Source organism: Aotus nancymaae, unplaced genomic scaffold (genome assembly GCF_030222135.1).
Source record: "Aotus nancymaae isolate 86718 unplaced genomic scaffold, 86718_ANA_hifiasm-v0.15.2.pri h1tg000011l, whole genome shotgun sequence".
Taxonomy (NCBI): domain Eukaryota; kingdom Metazoa; phylum Chordata; class Mammalia; order Primates; family Aotidae; genus Aotus; species Aotus nancymaae.
In genome coordinates, this window is record NW_026988422.1 from 29,684,265 (window position 1) to 29,703,828 (window position 19,564).

General features: G+C 52.2%; 2 protein-coding genes across 6 annotated transcripts; both read right to left on the reverse strand.

Annotated features, from left to right (window-relative positions):
• Positions 1 to 485: 485 nt before the first annotated feature.
• On the reverse strand, positions 486 to 6,037 carry IRF9 (interferon regulatory factor 9). 4 transcript variants are annotated; one of them, XM_021674878.2, is made up of 9 exons: positions 5,429 to 6,037; positions 4,447 to 4,627; positions 3,936 to 4,119; positions 3,580 to 3,704; positions 3,128 to 3,218; positions 2,953 to 3,024; positions 2,122 to 2,463; positions 1,104 to 1,219; positions 486 to 943 (listed from the first exon to the last, which is right to left on the reverse strand). In XM_021674878.2, coding segments are annotated over exons 1-9 (1,188 nt in total). In that variant the 5' UTR covers positions 5,431 to 6,037; the 3' UTR covers positions 486 to 868. The 4 variants fall into 4 exon arrangements, with proteins under 4 accessions (XP_021530553.2, XP_012323033.3, XP_021530554.2 ...); XM_012467610.3 differs by having other exon boundaries at positions 5,419 to 6,037; XM_021674879.2 differs by lacking the exon at positions 5,429 to 6,037 and adding an exon at positions 4,876 to 5,409.
• Positions 6,038 to 6,111: 74 nt separating this feature from the next.
• Positions 6,112 to 19,408, reverse strand: RNF31 (ring finger protein 31). Of its 2 annotated transcripts, XM_012467602.2 has the most exons (21): positions 18,441 to 19,408; positions 18,212 to 18,358; positions 17,917 to 18,072; positions 17,625 to 17,684; positions 17,451 to 17,526; positions 16,433 to 16,610; positions 15,568 to 15,955; positions 15,117 to 15,407; positions 14,619 to 14,867; positions 14,328 to 14,513; positions 14,017 to 14,223; positions 11,119 to 11,292; positions 10,939 to 11,037; positions 10,759 to 10,848; positions 9,073 to 9,187; positions 8,839 to 8,957; positions 8,456 to 8,569; positions 8,272 to 8,329; positions 6,804 to 6,900; positions 6,353 to 6,521; positions 6,112 to 6,251 (listed from the first exon to the last, which is right to left on the reverse strand). In XM_012467602.2, the coding sequence occupies exons 1-21, from the start codon at positions 18,630 to 18,632 to the stop codon at positions 6,198 to 6,200; spliced, it is 3,219 nt and encodes a 1,072-aa protein (XP_012323025.2). In that variant the 5' UTR covers positions 18,633 to 19,408; the 3' UTR covers positions 6,112 to 6,197. The 2 variants fall into 2 exon arrangements, with proteins under 2 accessions (XP_012323025.2, XP_012323028.2); XM_012467605.3 differs by lacking the exons at positions 6,112 to 6,251; positions 6,353 to 6,521; positions 6,804 to 6,900; positions 8,272 to 8,329 and having other exon boundaries at positions 8,531 to 8,682; positions 18,441 to 18,632.
• Positions 19,409 to 19,564: the final 156 nt, after the last annotated feature.

Here is a 19,564-nt window from a genome sequence, read left to right on the forward strand (position 1 = left end):
GGGAGTACCCTGCTGGGGTGAAGTACAATTTGTGCTGGGGGAAGGGGCGCCAGGAACAGCAGGTACAGGTTTAGCAACTCTTCTGACTCCTCTATTCTTAGGCCCCAGGGCCTCTAGAATAGTTTCAGGTCACCCTCAAGTGTCTCCTCTTCATTTAGACCTCTAGTCTAACCGCAGGCCTGATGTTGGGGCTCTCTAGCAAGAACTGTGGAGCCCAGACTACCATGTGAAGTTGGTGGCTATAGTGCCTGGCTGAAGGCTCGGTGCCCTTTCGATGGCCAATCCCAACCCTCTCCCTAATCATGGCTGCCTAGAGAGTATCTCTGTAGAGTGCCAGGCTCAGGACCAACAGGGCCCAGACAGCATCTTAGCCAGAACCTGTGGGCAGAAGAGAGGAAAGAGTTCTGAAGATGTAAGAAGGAAGAGAACCCCAGTGCCCTGCTCATAAGTTTACATCTCTGTCTCCCAGAAAAATCAGATACTGATTCCTCTTTCAATAAAATTTTATTTTAAATCCTTAGTGAATAACAAAGAGGAAAATATAAAGTGCTTGGCTTTAGAGTTGGGAGGTCGGGGAAGAGGGAAAGACCCCTGGGTTCACACCGTTTGGATTTCCCAGTCCTTTACAGATGAAAGAGGGTGTGTATCTCAAAATTCAAAAAATAAAAAATTAAAAAAAAGAAAGGACAAAATATGAGTCTTGAGTTCTCCACCAGCCAGTGTGTGTGAGGATTTTAAGGACACAACTATCACAGACAACCACTGAGAATTATCATGAGGAGGACAGGTCAATCATGTGAAGAATGAGTCTATTTCAAAGGAGACAGGCAGAACAAAGAAGTGAGGTGGAGGATGGGTTCCCCAGGCTCTACACCAGGGACAGAATGGCTGCCTGCTGCTCTGGAGTCTCCTCTAGTAAGTGTCGGGCAAAAGCCTGCTCCATCTGTATTGAAAGAGATGGAGAAGAGTGTCTCAGTGAGTGCATCAGGGACAGACACCACCCCCAGGAGTTCCTTCCCCACTGGGAGGCCCCCTTTACCTCCTGGAGCACCACTGCCCCTACTCTCATTAGATAGGCTACTCTGCCCCTGCTCTGAGCTCACCTTCACTGTGATAAGATTCTGTGGAGTATGGCTGGGGCCACAGTTCTCCTCCCAGAAATTCAGTGTTACCTGGAACTTGGGTGGGGGGCCTAGGCCCTGGAAGTACCTGGCCAAGTCTGAAAGAGAAAGGGTCAAGGGTTGGAAGGACAAAAAGAGAGAAGAGAGAGGGCCACAGGTAGGGAGGCAATAGTGAGGAACCCATGATGGAGAGAGGTAGGAGGGGGGTCCACATGGAGACCCAGGCCAGAGCAGGAGCTGCAAGGTCAGGAGAAGTGCTCGGAACTAAATGCTCCTCACCCATGTGCAAATAGGAGAGGATGCCCCTGCCTCAAATAAGTGTTAGAAGTAGATCACTGCACAACCTGAAAAGCTCTCTGCTGGGAGAGCTTAGAGTCCTCCCAGGCTGCAGCCCTGGTTGCTAACACAGGTGTGCCCACACCTTTGCTGCTTGCTCACATCCCCTCAGTGCTAGGGTACCCATGGCCCTGGGAACACCCACATGCTACACTCCCTGTACTCCTGGTCCCACTCTTAAGTCAGATTTAGAATTGAGTAGGAACTGGAACTGGATGGGAGAGAAGGGCAACCCTAGGGCATTCCTGGAGTATAGTAGAGATGGTGCAGCCAGGGCCAGAGGTATGATGTGTGCCAGCTCTCCCAAATGTGTGTACACAGGAGAAGGCCATGAGGCTCACTCTGTGCCAACTCTTCTGTGCACCTTCACATAATGACTGCATGCTTCAGTGTGATGGTGTTCCCCAAGATGTGACACTCTTGTGCTGAGCTCTACCTGAACCTCCTCTTTCACTGTCTTGGCTGGAGGAGAGCTGCCATATAGCTGCCAGGCTGGGGATATGACCACACAGGATGTGCACCACAGAAGTGCAGGAGTGCCATGCATAGGCTACATGGAAGATCTGCTGGCAAACAGGGTGGTGGCGGGACCCACCAAGTTGGGCCCGGGGGGTACTAAGAGGTAGGGGGTAGGAGCTCAGGTGCCCAGCAAGAGCATCCTCACCTCTGCAGAAGTAGGCAGTTCTGAAGAGCTCCACGCACTCGTTGCTGGGCAGCAGATGCGGGCCTGGCCCAGGTGGAGCCTGGGGTGCATTCCAGGAGATGGGGATGGGGCAAAGGCGCTGCACGAAGAGACCTCGGGGGTTGCTGGCCACCAGGATGCCCCTCTCAAGCTGACTCAGCAGGCGCTGCATGGGCTCCAGTGGACCAGGCTTGGGGAATAGCACCTGCTCCATGCTGCTCTCAGAGCCTGAGGGCTCAGCCACAAGGCGGCAGTCCAGGCTTTGCACCTGGGCCTTGCCCACCACGCGCCCGTTGTAGATGAAGGTGAGCAGTAGTGAGTAGTCTGGGGATAGAACAGTCTAGCTGTACCTGGTGCTGGAGGAGCATGCAGGCTGGTGGTAGCCCCTCCCCAGGGGAACATCTCCACCTCCCCTCCCCTCACCAGCCAGGGGGGTTCCTCTCAGGTTTTCCCATCACTCAGGCAAGTAGCTAGTACTACTGAGTGATTCACCATGAGGCCTCAGGGTTTAATGCCCAGGGTCCTGTAGTTTACAAGAAGGTCCCTTGAGACCGGGGCTCTGTTTGGCCCAAAGAAATTAGTGTCTCAGTGTGGATTTCCAGGAGAGTGTATAGGGTGGTATTTTTGGGAAGCAAGCTTTTTAGAGTCTGGCCAGGTATGTGGAATTCTCACCACCTAGAAACAAGTGCCTTGGGCTATGATAAATGGTCACAGTTTGCTGTAAGCCCTGACTGACTAGATAATGCATGCACGGTCAAAGGAGGAAGGCCTCAGGGGCACAGAGCACAGGAGAAAGTTAGAAATGTCATGTACCTGGCTCTGGAGGAAGCAGAAACTCCAGGGACACCTGATCCCCTTGTAAGGGAGCCTCAGTTGTGTCTGTACCTGGAAGGGAAGCAAAGGCACTGGTCATTCAGAGTGGGGCTGGGGAGTCTTGGGCCAGAGTGTGTGACATGGTGGACGACACAAGAGGCAAGGCAGGTGGTACCTTCCTGTGGCTCAGGGCTGCTGCTGCTGCTGCTGCTGCTGCTGCTCCCAGTGTTTGAATGGACTGCTCCCCCACTGGCTCCCTCCTCTTCCTGCAGACACAGTGTTTTTTTGTTTTTTGTTTTTGAGATGGAGTCTCACTCTGTAACCCAGGCTGGAGTGCAATAGCACAATCTCAGCTCATGGCCACCTCCACCTCCCAGGTTCAAGCTATTCTCCTGCCTCAGTCTCTCGAGTAGCTGGGATTACAGGCAGATGTCACTATGACCAGCTAATTTTGGGATTTTTAGTAGAGACAGGGTTTCACCATGTTGGTCAAGGCTGATTTTGAACTCCTGACCTCAGATGATGTGCCCACCTTGGCCTCTGAAGATGCTGTCTTTCATTGGCCCACCTCTCCCTCTAGTTACTGTCCTGCTCTCAGGCCTGCCCAATTCCCTCTCCGTCGCTCACATTATTGAGGGAGTCCTGGAGCACAGAGGGACTGAGTGTACAGTTCTGCATGGCACCCTCTTCCTCCTTCCTCTCAGAAGACACAGAATTGTGCTGTCGCTTTGATGGTGATTTCTGAGTCCCTCCTGTGGAATTGTTGAGGGAGAGAGAAAGGTCAGGGTCTTGAGCAGGGACAAAGGGTAAAGGAGAGGTCTGAGGCAGTGAAGGATGGGCAGGGCTAGGAAGGGAAACCTGGGTAGCAGCCTCCCCAGGGCATGGAGAGGGCAGAGCTGTGAGAAGCCTGGTAGAGGCCCGCAGGTCTATCTTTCCTCCCCAGTCTGCTGAGTCTAGGAGTGGTTGGGCAAGGGGACACTCACCAGACAGGGTTCCTGGTGGCAGCAGGCGATACACCTTGTAGGGCTCAGCAACATCCATGCGGCCTCTCTCAGGAACTTCCTCAAATTCAGGACTCTTGTTGAGTGCACAGCGTAAGCGAGTCTTCCAGGCAGCAGGGCCTCCTGTGTCCCCCTCCTTATACTTTCCCTTAAATATTGCCCAGGCCTAGGAAAGAAAGCAAGGGAAGAGGAGGCAACGTGTTACAGGTCCAGCTGCCCTTCCAACAGGACTGGCTTCACGGTGTGCAGTTCTGAGCTCAGAAGGCATTATGAAGGGTTTATGCTCTGTGTTGCTATCTTGAAATCCCTAGTAATTTTTGAACAAGGCCTCCGCATTTTCATTTTGTCCTGGACTTTGCAAATGATGTAGCTGGTTTTCCTCTCCAATCTGTCCCTTATCTGAAACCCAGGCAGACGCAAGTGCAGAGGGTGAGTATACCAGTGTATACACAATCCCTCACACAGAGGAACAGTGGTTTCCAGGCCCTTTCACCTTGAAGAAGGCAGCATCCTGGTCCTCCCGGAAGTCCTGCTTGCCTGCATGCTTCCAGGGAATCCGGAACATGGTCTTAGCTGCATCATCCCAGCACACTCCGGGGAACTGCCCGCTCTCCACTTGCTCCACCACCCAGTTCCGCAGTTTTCGGGTACAGCGTGCCCTGCCTGATGCCATCCTGGGGGATAAGAGGAGCAGGAAACATTAAAACTGACACTTTGGGAGGGAACATCTCCTGAGACCCTGGCCATTGGAACTAGATTCTAGCAACAGGCCCTAGAGATCCCATCCATCTTCTTTTAGCTCTAGACACATTTCAACACTCTGTGAGACAGAATTGCTTCCTTCCTGCCATCACTAGCAATGACCAAAAAAAAAAAAAAACTACCCCAAAAACATTGTTTTTAACATTCTAAACTGTGCTACCTGGAAGGAAACCGTAGGCATTGGTCTTAATTTTAGGACTTTTCAGAAATGTATTGATTAGGAAAGAATTCCTTTGGTGATCTGTTCCTGGTTAGAGCCCCTGTCTGGATTCCTGAGTGTCTGTGGAGGCAGGCTCTGCCAAGATGCATCAGGCTCTTCACCCACCACCCCACAGCCTATACAACCTAGCCTCTTACCCCCACCCCGCTGCTGGCCGCAGGGGTAGGTGGGGCAGGAAGCTGGGGTGGGGGTGGAGCTGCAGCTGAAGTGGGCAGGGACAGATGGCAAGGAAACAAACAGGGTCAACTGAGGCTGGGGCAATGAGCCTTCTTCCCTGAACCAGCTGGCAGCAGGTCCTCCTGATCTTTGCCTACAAGGATCTAGGGTGCTGGCCCTTGTCAGTTGCACTCTCAGGCTGAATCTCCCACTTCCTTACAAGTCTTCTGTCTAGCCCTCGGTCTAACTGAGGGGTCCCTAAGATCCCCTACCCCCAATCTGGCTGGACTTTCTAGCCCTAGAGCCTGGGCTGACCCCCATCCTTACCTGATCTTACATGAGTTGCTGTCCAGGCTGTCTCAGGGTTCAGACAACTTCAGCTTAACTCCTGGCTAGGCGGCTGATCTCTCCGCCCCTTTCTACAGTCCCCACCCTAAGTTTCAGTTCTCCTCCAGGAACGGCTTTTTCCCAGAAATCACGTGGCCTCAAGAGTTGCAGGGCACCGGTGGCCACCAGAGGGCAGCAGCATCTGAACATCTCACTGTCAGGATGCCACTTTCACAGCAGGGGGCCCTGCTCTGCCAGCTCAGCTCAACCCTGGCTCATTCCCCTTCCTCCCTCAGATAGTCTTGCTTGTATCTAACCTTCTCTGAGTGACACTGTGGCTTCCCTAGGGAGGCCAGTTTCCTGGAGTCAGGTCTGGGGCCTCTGGATTGCTGTGTACACCTGTGCATCTGTGTTTCCCCACAATGCCTGCTTGGTACACATTGGGTGACTTCTAATACCAGTCAAATTCAGTGAAAGGAAAAAAGGAGGCAGGGAGGGAGGAAGCCCAGGCCAGGTGGTTAGATGGGGAGGGTCTCCCTTGACCATCCAGGGTGTCAACTCCTTCCTGGTCCTGAGTCCAGGGAGGGTTAGGCACGAGGTTGCCAGGGGCCCTTTTCAGCAAAGCTCTGTTCATCCCGCTCTTTCCCTGGTGCCTCTAGATGGTGGCATCAGGAAGAAGGACTGCCAAGAAGCCTGGGTGGTAAGATGCCTCTTTATTGGTGCTGGAGCTGTTCCTGAGGGAGCAGGCCATGGGACCCTCATGGGACCCTTGCTCTCAGCTACTTCCTCCGGCGGGGGATACTCTGTCCCAAGGGCACCTCTTCTGTCAGCTTCTGCAGAAGGAGAGAGAAGGTAATAATACTGGAAGCCTGAGGCTCAGACACAGGCTGGGCCAGGTGACTTCTGTAGGGTGGGGTCAGAGGTGAGGCTGTACCTGTAACAAGCGGGCCTGGTAGGCAGGGGGATCCTCTCCAGCCAAAGGCTGGGGGCGTACATGTAGGTAGCGCTCAGTGGCCGTCTCCAGCTCTTCCATCTCATACAGGGTGGCTGGGTCCAGTGAGTGGGCATTGATGAGGCTCACAAGATACTCTTTGTAGTGTGCCCTGGGAAGAAAAGGGAGCAGAATATTTGTTCTGTTGGCTAATATTAACTGAGTATGTCTAACATGTAGCTGGGCTCTGAGACACTTGGATGAACAAGACTGACAACCCCTGCCTGTGCCCACATGGCCTGCTACTATCTATCCATGCCCTTGGCCAGAAAGCCTCCTCCCTCCCACCCACTGCAGGACCTACTACTCCCAGGGACCCACTTTACTGCCTGGGCATGCCTGCACCACTTCTACCCGCTGCCCAACACCATGCCTGTGTCCTGCTGGCACTCACTGGCACAGGCCGGCATAGCCAGCTGGAGTTTCCTTGCCACAAGCTTCATCCCTGAGCCCATTGGGAACCTCTTTCTGCTCCATCACTCTGCAGCCACCTAAAAAGGTGAGGGAAGAAGGGAGCCTCTGTTGAGAGGTCAGTGACTACAAAGCTCCAGAACTGGGATATCCACAAAGCAGGGAAGGCAGCCTCCAAGGAGGGGACTGAGTACAGCAACTCCTACTTTCCCAGTGGTGCTGGTGGGTACTTAGAGGTGCTGTCAGTGGGAGACCATCTGATACAGAGGCAGGGAACTTGTCCCTACTTTTATACAAACTGGCTTTTGGCTCATAAACACAGACCCACTTGAGACAGTTTTTTTTTTTTTTTTTTTTTTTTTTGCTGGGGTTCTTATTTATCTCTTGCCTAGTTAACTCATTCTGTGAAGGTCTTACCTTTAAAAAAAAAAAAAAAAAGAGACAGGGTCTCACTATGTTGTTCAGGCTGGTCTCAAATTCCTGGGCTCAAGTAATTCTCTTGCCTCAGCCTCCCAAAGTGCTGGGATTGCAGGTGTGAGCCACCATGCCTGGCTACTTCTGTTTTTTGTTTTGTTTTGTTTTTTTGAGATGGAGTTTTGCTCTTGTTGCCCAGGCTGGAGTGCAATGGTGCAATCTCAGCTTACTGCAACCTCCACCTCCTGGGTTCAAATGATTCTCCTGCCTCAGTCTCTCAAGTAGCTGAGATTACAGGTGCCCGCCACCACACCCAGCTAATTTTTTTGTATTTTTAGTAGAGACAGGGTTTCACCTTGTTGGCCAGGCTAGTCTCGAACTCCTGACCTCTGATGATCTACCCATCTCAGCCTCCCAAAGTGCTAGGATGACAGGTGTGAGCCACCAAGCCCGACTACCTCTCTTTTTTAAAAAATAAATTTAAAGCCTTTGTACAAACAGGGGAGCCAAAAATAAATAAATTTAAAGCCTACAGCATCTGGTATTCCCAGGCAATCTCTCATCCAAGTACTAACCAGGCCCAACCTTGCTTAGCCTCCAAGATCAGTCACATTCAGGATGGTATGGACTGTAGACTTACCTCTGTCTACACTGTAAGAAGTGAAGAGGTTAGAACCATATGTAACACCTTTCTGTTGCCCTCATGGAACCTAAAACAATGCCCTGCAACTAGCAGGTCTCACTAAACACTCATTGAGTTAACTAATGAATTATGATCACTTGGGAATGGGAGAAGAAAATTAGTATTAATACCTTCTTGGGTACCAGGTCCTTTAAAGATGTCTTATGTAAAATGGCTTAGCTGCAAGGTGGGTATTACCCCCATTTTACAGAGGAAGAAACAAGGCCAGGGGTCTCAATTAACTTGCCAAAGGGCATGCAACAAGTAACCCTAACTCCCAAGCATCCCCTTTACCCATCACAGAGTGGGAGCCCAGCACGTCATCCCCCTCTCAAAGACTTGTCCTAACACTCACCTCCAGGGACTGCCCGGGCCCCAGCTGGAGGCTCTGTATTAAACATGATGTTATTGTCCTGAGGAGAGACAGATGGGTGTTACGTTCCCCTTGATGCCAATCCCTGTTGCACTTCCTAGCATGAAGCCTTTTCCATTCTTGCCCACCCTGGGCCCTGCCTTCTTCTCTCCTGGCCACGTCTGACCTGTAGCAGTTTCTGGAGCCGAAGAGCAGTCCAGTCCCGCAGGTAGAAGAGGCAGTCTCGAGGGTGGTGGCCATGCAGGGACTTTTTCACCCTGCAGTTAGGCTCTGGACATTTCTGACAGAAACCCAGATGGGAGAGAGGAAGTTGGAGACTGTTGGGGTCCTGGCCTCTCAGGAACCCCTGTGTGAAGGATGTAAGGGTGAAGGGAGACGGAGACATTGGAGGGTCTAGAGCAAGCAAAGGGTAAGGGGATAGAGAATTGTGCTTTACATCCCACTGACCTCTTCTTCTCTTCCCTGGGGCCACTCTTCAATGGCCTCTGCCTCTCAAACCCAATGGGAGCACCCTGCCCTTCCATCCCTCCCCCAACTCTCTGGGCTCACATTCTTGGCGTAAAAGGCATTGTAGCAGCCGCTGCAGAACTGGTGGCGGCACTGGGTGCAGTGAAAGTGCATGCAGCCTCCCCGGGCCAGGGCATACGAGAACTTGCATTTGGGGCAGTCTGCAAAGGACAAGAGGTCAGGGCTGGGGCTGCCACTGCAACTCAAGGCCCTCAAGAAGAGAGCTACTGACAATAACAGGCTTCTGAGCAAACAGGCTAAGTGGGACAGCCTTACCAATGCCATTTTCCTGAAGATACATTGCTAGGCCCTGGGCCTGGTATTCTGGGTCGTTCATGCGTTTCCAGTTCTGGAAATCCTCACAGCTCCGACCTCGGTGCTGCTCCTCCCACTGCCGGAGGGAAAGGAGGCTTCACATGGGAGCTCTATCCCATACTCTGGCCCTTCTTGCTGTCCCATCCACTGACATCCAGTGGTCTGCAGCTTGGTTTATGTCACTGCCACCTACCATTTGCTCAAATCTCAAAATGAGGGGCCATCCTTGGTTCTTTCATTTTCTCATACCACCTCACATTCATTTTGCCTTGTTTCTACCCCACATGTCTATCTCAACCCTGCCTCCTTTTCCCTCATCCCTACTGCTACCACTTTACTGCAGGCCACCATCAGACCTTGCCTCAATTGCTTGCCCCGGTTACTACTATCTGTTTCCCATTCCTGCTCCTCTATGGTCAATTCTCCCCATGGCTGCCAAAATGCCTTCAAAACTGTAAGTCAGGTGGCTTCCACAGTATTAGTGGTCTAGTTTTGTGGTTTGGTGGTAGTCTCAGGTGTTCACTTTGTTTCATACATGATGCAGACAAAGTTTTTTTGGTATCAAACATCACACTTTTTTTTTTTTTTGAGATGGAGTCTCGCTCTGTCACCCAGGCTGGAGTGCAGTGGTGTGATCTCAGCTCATGAAGCCTCCACCTCCTGGGTTTAAGTGATTCTCCCGCCTCAGCCTGCAGAGTAGCTGGGAATACAGGCACATGCCACCATGTCCAGCTAATTTTTGTATTTTTAGTAGAGACAGGGTTTCACAACATTGGGCAGGCTGGTCTTGAACTCCTGACCTCAAGTGATCCACCCACCACGGCCTCCCAAAGTGCTGGGATTAGAAGCAGGAGCCATCGTGCCGGCCAAACATTAGACTTCTTAAAAGATAAATGTGGCTGGGCACAGTGGCTCATGTCTGTAATCCCAGTACCTTGGGAAGCTGAGGCAAGGGATCACTTGAAACCAGGAGTTGGAGGCTGCAGTGAGCTGTGACTCCGCCAGTGCACCCTAGCCTGGGTGACAGTGAGACCTTGTCTCTAAAAATAAATAAATAAATGAAAGATAAATGAGATAGTACTACCCCTTGTTTTATTTCAGAATGAAGGCACTTGCCTCACTTGGCCTCCAGGGCTCTCCAGACCTGGCAGCTGGCTTCTCTCTGACTACCTGCCACTCCTGCCTTGCTTTCCAGGCTCCAGCCATACAACACTTTTTTCGGACTCTGGCCTTTTCATGTGTTGTTATTTCTATTCCAAATACTCTTTGCATGGCTGGCTTCTTTTTAACTTTTAGGCCTGAGCTTAAACCATTTTAGAGAAGACTTGTGTGACCTCTCTACGCTAAGTATGTCCACTGTTACTCTGATCTCAGGTTCCTGTTTGTTTTCTTCATAGAACTTATGCCTATCCATAATTAGTTCCTCTCTGGCTGACTTTCTTTCCTTCCTTCCTCCTCCCTTTTCCTTTCCCTCCCTTCCTCTGCTTTCTTCCCTTTCTCCTTGTGCCTGTCTTTCTGACTAGTTTGTAAGCTCTTTTGAGCTCAGAGCTTATGTCTACTTTGCTCTCCAGTACACAAACACCCGAGTCTAACACAGTACCTGGCAGTAGCTCAGCAAGTATATCTGAAAGGATGAATGTGCCTCACCTGGCGCTTGCAGCGCACACAGAAGGTCTGGTGACACTGGGGACATGTGGCCTCCAGCTGCTCTCGCTCATATATAAAGCCAAAGGAGCACTGTATGTGCAAGAGCATAAAGTTATCAAAGGCCTGACCTGGAACCATTTCCTGCCCCTTCATAGTAGCTCCCCTGGGCAGGCCACTCACCTGGGCACACCACAAGAACTTGGGGTCCCGCATCAGTACACCCTCGGTCAGCTTCTTATGGAACAATGCATAGGCATCTGGCTCTAGGCTCTCTCGAAGCTGGGGACAGGATGCAGAGGTGGTGGGTGGGAGAGTTCCTGTTCAAAGCCCAGGGTACCTGAGTCCTAGGGGCTGCAGTACCTGGATGTCAAGGGTAGAGAAGTAGCTGAGCAACTGTGTGTCATCGGTGAGGTCAGGGCGGCCACAGGCAGGGCACACCATGTCTGTGATGTGCTTCTCCTTCAAGGCAATGGTGAAGTGCTGGCGGAAGCACTCAGGACAGATGGTACACTCACAGGAAGTCAGGGCCTGCATCTGGAGGGCGAGGGGTTGAAGGGGAGGGGGTCAGAAGCCACAGCTGCCAGCCTGGGGAAGAGGCAGTAGTCAGGTGTCCACTAAGAAATCAGGGTCTAATTAACAACTGGGCAGGGTCGATAACCTTAAGTGCCAGCAGGGGCCAGGCAGGCAACCAAAACATCTGAAGACAGTCGGGTAGAAGAAAACAGACAATGGTGACCCCTAAGGTAAAGGCAAAAGTGCTTCTAAAGGCATTCGCATTCCATTAAAAATAAATATACAAATAACATCCTCGAAATGATAAAACTACAGAGGTGGAGAACAGATTCATGGTTGCCAGGTGACTGGAAGTCGGGGCAGAAGGGTATGACTAAAGAGGTAAATGAGGGAGTTGCTTTGTGGTGATGAAACAATCTGTATTTTGATTATAGTGTTGGTTATATGCATCTATATGTGGGACACAACTGCATAGAACCACACATACACACACACAGGCACATCCATGTAGTATAGCCAACACTGTGACAATCTTTTTCTTGGTCTTGATATTGTACTATAATTATATAAGATGTCACCACTGGGGGCCGGGCGTGGTGGCTCACACCTGTAACTCCAGTACTTTGGGAAGCCAAGGAGGGCGGATCACTTGAGGCCAGGAGTTTGAGACCAGCCTGGCCAACATATGGAACCTTGTCTCTACTAAAAATACAAAAATTAGGCTAGGCATGATGGTTCATGCCTGTAATCCCAACACTTTGGGAGACTGAGGCAGGCAGATCATCTGCGGTCAGGAGTTCGAGACCAGCCTGACCAATGGAGAAACCCTGTCTATTAAAAATACAACAGTAGCAAGGTGTGGTGGCGCATGCCTGTAATCCCAGCTACTCAGGAGGCTGAGGCAGGAGAACCGCTTGAACCCGGGAGGTGGAGGTTGCAGTGACCCGAGATCGCACCATTGCAGTCCAGCCTGGGCAACAAGAGCGAAACTCCATCTCAAAAAAAAAAAAAAGTTGCCAGGCACAGTGGCTCACGCCTGTAATCCCAGCACTTTGGGAGGCTGAGGTGGGCGGATCACCTGAGATCTGGAGTTCGAGACCAGCCTGACCAACATGGTGAAACCCCATCTTAAAAAATAAATAAATAAATAAATAAAAAATTAGCCAGGTGTGGTTGCAGGTGCCTGTAAATCACAGTTACTTGGGAGGCTAAGACAAGAGAATTGCTTGAACCCGGGAGGTAGAGGTTGCAGTGAGCTGAGATTGCACCACTGCACTCCAGCCTGAGTGACAGAGCAAGACTATTTCAAAAAAAAAGTCATCAGTGGGTGAAGGTGAGTGAAAAGTACATAGAACTCTATGTACTATTTTTGAAACTTGCTGTAGATTCTACAATTTTTTAATTTTTTTTTGAGATGGAGTCTCATTCTGTTGCTCAGACTGGAGTGCCATGGCACAATCTTGGCTCACTGCAACCTCTGCCTCCCAGGTTCAAGAGATTCTCTTGCCTCAGCTTCTCAAGTAGCTGGAATTGCAGGTACCAGCTACCACACCCGGCTAATTTTTGTATTTTTTTTTTTGAAACTGGGTTTTACCATGTTGGCCAGGCTGGTCTCAAACTCCTGACATCAGGTGATTCAACCACCTCTGCCTCCCAAAGTGCTGGGATTACTGATGTGAGCCACCATGGCTGGCTGATTTTACAATTATTTTAAAATACAGAGTAAAACAAAAATAAAACGCATACAGAGCCAGTCTGACTAGTCTGACCTAGAGTACGTGGAGGCACAGGAGTTAAGAAGGGCTTGTTCCTATAAACTGGATATTTGCTGCTATTAAAGAATTACTGTTCATTTTTTGTGGTGTGACAATAGTAGTATAAGCTATGTTTTCAGGAAGAATTTTGTTGCATATGATGCCTCATGCCTGTAATCCTAGATATTTGGGAGGCTGACACAGGAGAGTTGCTTGAAGCCAGGAATTAGAGACCAGCCTGGGCAACACAGCAAGACTCCTATCTCTAGAAAAATAAAGTTGGCCAGGCACTGTGGATCACGCCTGTAATCCTAGTACTTTGGGAGGCCGAGACGGGTGGATCACCTGAGGTCAGGAGTTTAAGACCAGCCTAGCCAACATGGTAAAACCTGTCTCTACTAAAAATATAAAAACTAGCTGGGTGTCGTGGCGCATGCCTGTAATCCCAGCTATTCAGGAGGCTGAGGCAGGAAAATCGCTTAAACCCAGGAGGCAGAGGTCGCAGTGAGCCAAGATTGTGCCATTGCACTCCAGCTTGGGGGACAAGAGCGAAAGTCCGTCTCAAAAAAAAAATAAAGTTTTACATTTTAGAGATACATAACTGAAGCATTTATAGATAAACTATATTATTCCTGGTATTTGCTTCAAAATAACCGTCTGTGTATATAAGTGAAATAAAGACTATATTTGTTGAATCGCTGAAGCTTGGTGATGAATACACTGGGAGTGGAGGGGTTGTGTGGGAGTATGGGAATTTGTTACCTAGTGTAGTAAAATTTTTCTACTATTTCATGTTTGAAAATTTCCATAATAGAACATTTTTTTAAAAGGGAGGAGGTTGCCTCTTCCTGCCCTCCCCCTGCCAGAAGCCTTCAGGGGTACACAGGCAATTGCAGAGCAGAAGACAGGATCAGAGATGGGGACTGGGGTAGGGTGGTGGTCCAAAAGAAAAGAGTAATTCTCTGACCAGGTACTGTGGGGAGGGACTTACCCGGTTGTAGGGCAGGGCCCAGCTACACACAGCACACTCCTGGGCAAGCAAGCGGCGCAGGAAGGCCCGGTCCTGGCTGTGCCTCACAGCTTCTACCACGTCCCCCAACTCATAGTTCCTTGGTGTCTCCTGCAGCAGCGACAGTGCCAGCTCTGCCCGGCCCCAGCTGGGGAGTGTGTAGACTGCCAAAAGCCGCCTGACCAGGCTCTGCAATGTGATTCAGGTGGAGAGGGGAAGTGGCTGTCAGACTCCAGGGACCCTTCCACTCTTGCTCCTCTAGGTGGACACTTGGGCTTCTTGCCTCCCCCCACCTGCTTGTCCGGCCCATCCCAGGAGGGGGTGGGCTCAGGGCCACTGTCCCAGAGGCGCTGGCGGAAGGGCTCCAGGCGTTGGCGCTGTAGCTCAGTCAGGGCCCGTGACACATCACCTCCATGCTGGAACAATGCCTGGAGAGATCCCTCCTCAGGCCCAAAGCCTAGAGACTGAAGCTCCTGCACCTGTAAGTTGGGAGTGGTGAAAGTGAGTGAAGTGGGAAAGCAAGCAAGGGAGGGTATGAGAGATGCAGACCCTCAACCCTATCCCATATCTAGCACAGCTGATACCTTCCTTCGCCTGGTCCTCACACACTCCTCCACAGCTTCATCAAGGTTGCCATGACGATCCAGCCAGGCTTTCCGGGCCTCCTGACAGGAAAAGGCACCCAGCCCAGGGTCCTGCTGTCCAGCCAGCTCAGCCACCATCTCCAGCACGTAGGGCAGTTCTGAGCGCAACCACTGCAGAGGCACCTCAGTGCCCGAGTACTGCAGAGCCGAGAAGATCTCCTCTGGACAGGCACCTGCGGCTTCCCCTTCCTAAGGCACAGTCCCACCCATCAGGCCCATCAGCAGGGGCACCCTTCACCCACCCTCAGCCTGAACTAACATGGTGACAGTGGATGAGCTCAGACATATGGATCATGTGACCAGTGCACAGTATGGTAACTACCTCACAAGAGGCAGCTGTTGCTAGCAATGACAAGATTTATAGAAACTATTAACCACCTGCAGCATCTCCTTTCCCACACCAGCTCAGCCCTACCTCAACCCAGGCCCAGTCCTTACCCGGATCATGCTCACTAGCTGGAGGCCTTCCTCCCGCATCTTGTCTTGGCGCTGCTTCTCAGGGTCTCCACAGGAACTGGGCAGAGGGGCACTAAGGCGTTGTGGGGGTCCAGGCTTGGGGAGTCCCTTTTTCAAAGAGCTGGCATGGGGCCGGGGGGCATGTTGTACTGGGATGGGGTTACTTGTCCGGTTGCACATAACACACACCCAGCCAGGGCTCGAGTTGCAGAAGGTACAGTGAATACAGTACCAGACTTGAGTCTGGGCAGAGGCCAGCAAAGTATCCCCCTGCTGGGAAGGCAGAGAGAATTATCCCTTTGATTGGCTGGCTGAGGTTCACAAAAGAAATACAGGGAGTTGGGAGGAATTGAAGGAAAACATGGGATAGGGAAGAAGAGAATGACCTGAGGTAACATGCAATAAGGAGCTGGGAAGGCCAGGAACAGGTTACCTGAAGGGGTTGCAGGCAAATGCCAGCATCTCGGGAATCCACCACCAAGCTGGGAGGCTGGGCCAGCCGAGGTCGCTCACATATGGAACATAGCACAGCCGCTGCCTCATTCTCAAAGGTACAGCTCTGGCAGGCCCACCGACCCCGTGCAAGCTCAGGTTCTAGGCCTCCAGTTCCATGGGGACCCTCAGTTCCCAACCCCAACCCCTTACAGCCTCGGGGCCGATCACAGGCCACACAGAGCACTGCCCAAGGCTCATTTAGCATGGCACAGGCAGCACAGTGCCAGGGTAAACGAGCACTTGCAGGATTAGGGGAAGAAAGAGAGTTGTCTCCTAGGGCCAGCAGGGAGGTCGACTGGGGCCGTGGTTGGGCTGAGGCAGGTAAACTGTAATGGAAAAGCAGACATGGCCTGCTGAAGTGGCACCTGGTTCCTGGATCCCTCATCTCTGAGCATTCCCCATTTCCTTGGTAACGACCCATGTCACTGGCCTTTGCACACATTGTCTCTGTCTTGAACACTCCTATAGCCGTAGCCTGTGCAACATTTAAGTGACAGCTTAAAGCTCACTTCTTCCTAGTAGATACTATTAATATATGGCCTGACCTACACTAGGTGTTTAAAATGTTGCCAACTGATTCAGCTGACCCTTCAGATTAGGTTCCAGCCACCTATTACCATAATAACCTGGGTTACTGCAATAGCTACTAGCTTGATGTGTCTATTATCTCCTCCAGGGTTCTAACTGGCTGCTTATCCTCTATTAAACAGTCTTCAGCACAGAACCTGGCATGTAGCAGTCTATAATCAAGTGATCTTAAGTTCTCTAAATTTCACTCCCACTCAGAAGAGAAGGCCTCTCACCTGGGGCTCAGGTGGGTACCCTGGAGGACTCCAGGCAGGGTCTGGCGGAGGTGATGAGCGCGGGATGGGTGTCCATGGAACAGGTGGTCACAGGCTGGACACAGGGCATGTTTACAGGATGGGCAGTGCAGTGTGCCTGGGGCAGAACCACAAAGGAAGCAGGGACCAGGAGTGGAGCCTGGAGAGCAGGAGAGATAGAATGGAACATCTTTCCAAGAAAGACCAGGTTACATCTGAATCTGCTGTGGATGGGGGCAAATTACAAGACTACTTTTCAACACATCTGGACCCAAGGAAACAATTTAATCTCTTTTAAAAAACAAAGGGATCTGGGCGCGTCGGCTCATGCCTGTAATCCCTTGGGAGGCTGATGTGGGTGGATCACAAGGTCAAGAGATTGAGACCATCCTGGCCAATGTGGCAAAACCCCATCTCTACTAAAAATACAAAAATTAGCTGGGTGTGGTGGCGCGCGCCTGCAGTCCCAGCTACTCGGGAGGCTGAGGCAGGAGCATCGCTTAAACCCAGGAAGCGGAGGTTGCAGTGAGCCGAGATCACACCACTTGCACTCCAGCTTGGCGAGAGAGCGAGACTCTGTCTCAAAACAAAACAAAACCAAAGAGGCTGGGCGCAATGGCTCACACCTGTAAGTAATCCCAGCACTTTGGGAGGCTGAGGTAGGCAGATCACCTGAGGCTGCGAGTATGAGACCAGCCTAACCAACACAGAGAAACCCCATCTCTACTAAAAATACAAAATTAGCTGGGCGTGGTGGCACATGCCTGTACTCTCAGCTACCCTGGAGGCTGAGGCTGAAGAATTGCTTGAACCCCAGGAGGTGGAGATTGCCTTGAGCCAAGATGGTGCCATTACACTGCAGCCTGTGCACCAAGAGCAAAACTCCATCTTAAAAAAAATAAAAAAAAAAAAAAGGAAGATAACCAAGAGGATAGAGGAGCATCCCAAATTTCCATCAATATAGCTTTCTACTTGATCCCCAATTTAGGACCAATAATACCTGGGGCAGAAGGTGTGGTGAGGGGGCCAGAAGCAATCTCTCTCAATAGGGGGTCAAGTTCTGAAAGCTGCAGCATCTGAAAAATAAAGGGCAGGCAATGAACAAGGGTTTAGGAACACAGAGTCCACAATTCCTGTTCCCTTTGTACACCAGCCCCTTTCCTGCCTTCCTTACATCATCTTCAACCTTGTCTTCTAACAGCTGCTCCAGTGCCTGCTGTCTTGGATGAGTATTCTGCAATGATACAGATAAAAACGGTTTACACCAAGACCCCTAGAACGAAGCCCTCCCTCTAAGCCCTCCCTGGTCCCTGAACATTCACAGAGGGAAAATCGGTACCCGGAGCTCCTAGAATGCTGAACTATGCCCACAGTTCAGCAGCACGGGGGTCCTCAGACTTACTTGAGTTAGGCTGAGCTCCCCAGCCCCAGCGCATAAGTCCATCAAGACTAGAGGAGCATCTCACCTGCAACAGCAGGCTGAGCTCTGTCCGAAGCAGCAGTACTTCCAGTGTGACTGTAGCAACCTGGTGCTCATCTGGCTCCTCCTGCCCTTCGGGGAAGCTCAACCCATCTGGCTGCTCCTCGGTGTAGCCATATAACCGCAGCACATCTCGGCCCCCCTGCCACACACGTTCACAACCAGTTACCACCCAGGAGGTTTCCTGCCCAGAAGGGCTGAACACCTCCCCATTCAGCCTAGCCTTAGGCCTTTTCTAGCCAAACACCAACCCACTCTACCATAAGGCCCAGGGGATTCACCTGCACAGCATCCACCGTGCTGCAAAAGACAGGGTTATTAAACTTGACGCCACGCCAGTACCGGGGCCGCTGAGGGCTGAGAAGGTTGCGGCCATATTTCTCCAGGATGTTCAGGGCCGTGGACAGGGTGTTGAGGTAGTTTCGGGGCTGGAAGCAATCAGAGCAGAGTTGTGAGCATGGCCCGGGCCTCAAGCCCTGTGTTCCCCTTCCAAACGGGGCCAGGCCTCACCTCTCCATGAGCGTTGCAGCGAACCAGGCGTGCGGCGTCCAGCTGCAGGTAGCGGGCGGCTGACGGCAGAGAGCTGACTAGTAGCGGCCGGAGCTGCTCTAGGGAAAACACCTGCGCGGAATCCCTCCTCAGGGCGCTCGCCAGCTCCTCGCGGGCCGCCAGGAAGGCCCGCTCCTCCTCCTCCCCCGGCATCCTGAGGCAGCAGTCAGCCCCAGCCTCGCCGCCCGCCAGGACCCGGCGCGGGCAGCGCGCGGCCCGAGCGCCGCCCCTCGCGTCTGGTGCCCGGCTTTGAGGCCCACCCCGGGCCGCGTAGCCGCCCCAGGTCACTAAGACCACGGTCACTCTCCAGCCTACGGCCCAGCGCCAGGGTTAGCCAAGAACAGGAAGTACTAGGAAAGAGGGCGGGACTGCGACCCAATTTCAGAGGAACGGGCGGGGCTTAACTTAAGGTTGGAGCGGGGGTTGGGAAACCAGGGGGCGTGGCCAAGAGGGAGGGCCAGGTCCCAACCAATCAGTAGGCAAGTGGCTCCTGGCTCCTCCCTCAGCGCGCCCCAACTTCTTTCCTCAGTCAGGCACTCTTCTCCGCCTTCCTTGAGTCTGGTTCCACTTCTTCCGGATAGCCCCAGGAGTGGGGTTATCCTGTTCAGCTCAAAACCTTCCTCTTTCTATCTGGAGCAGTCCGCTACGCTCCGGGTCTCACCGGGGAAGTCCCACCCCGCAGGGGACCCGACTCTGGCCGGCCCTATCCCCTCTCGAGCGAGTCCCGCCCCATCTCCGGTCTGTCCTGAAGGCAGCGGGAAGACCCTCACCCAGCCTCCGCCGGCTCCCTTCCAGCGGCAGCTAGGCCTTCTCCACCCTAGGCGCTTTCTCTGGCTGCCCCTCCCACTCCCTCTGATCTCTCTCCGTCTACTACTTGAGGTCGAGACTTCTCGGGGGAGCCCCACCACTGGAGACCGGCTTTGCCAACTCCTACCTCTCTTACCCCAACCCTGGACTTCCCGTTGGCCCTAGCTACAAGCCCCGCCCCTCTCCGAGATTCAGCCCCCGCTGTAGTCTCTGCGGTCCCACTCACCCTAGCCCCTCCCTCGGACAGCCCCTGGGCTTGTGACCCAGCCAGCACCGCC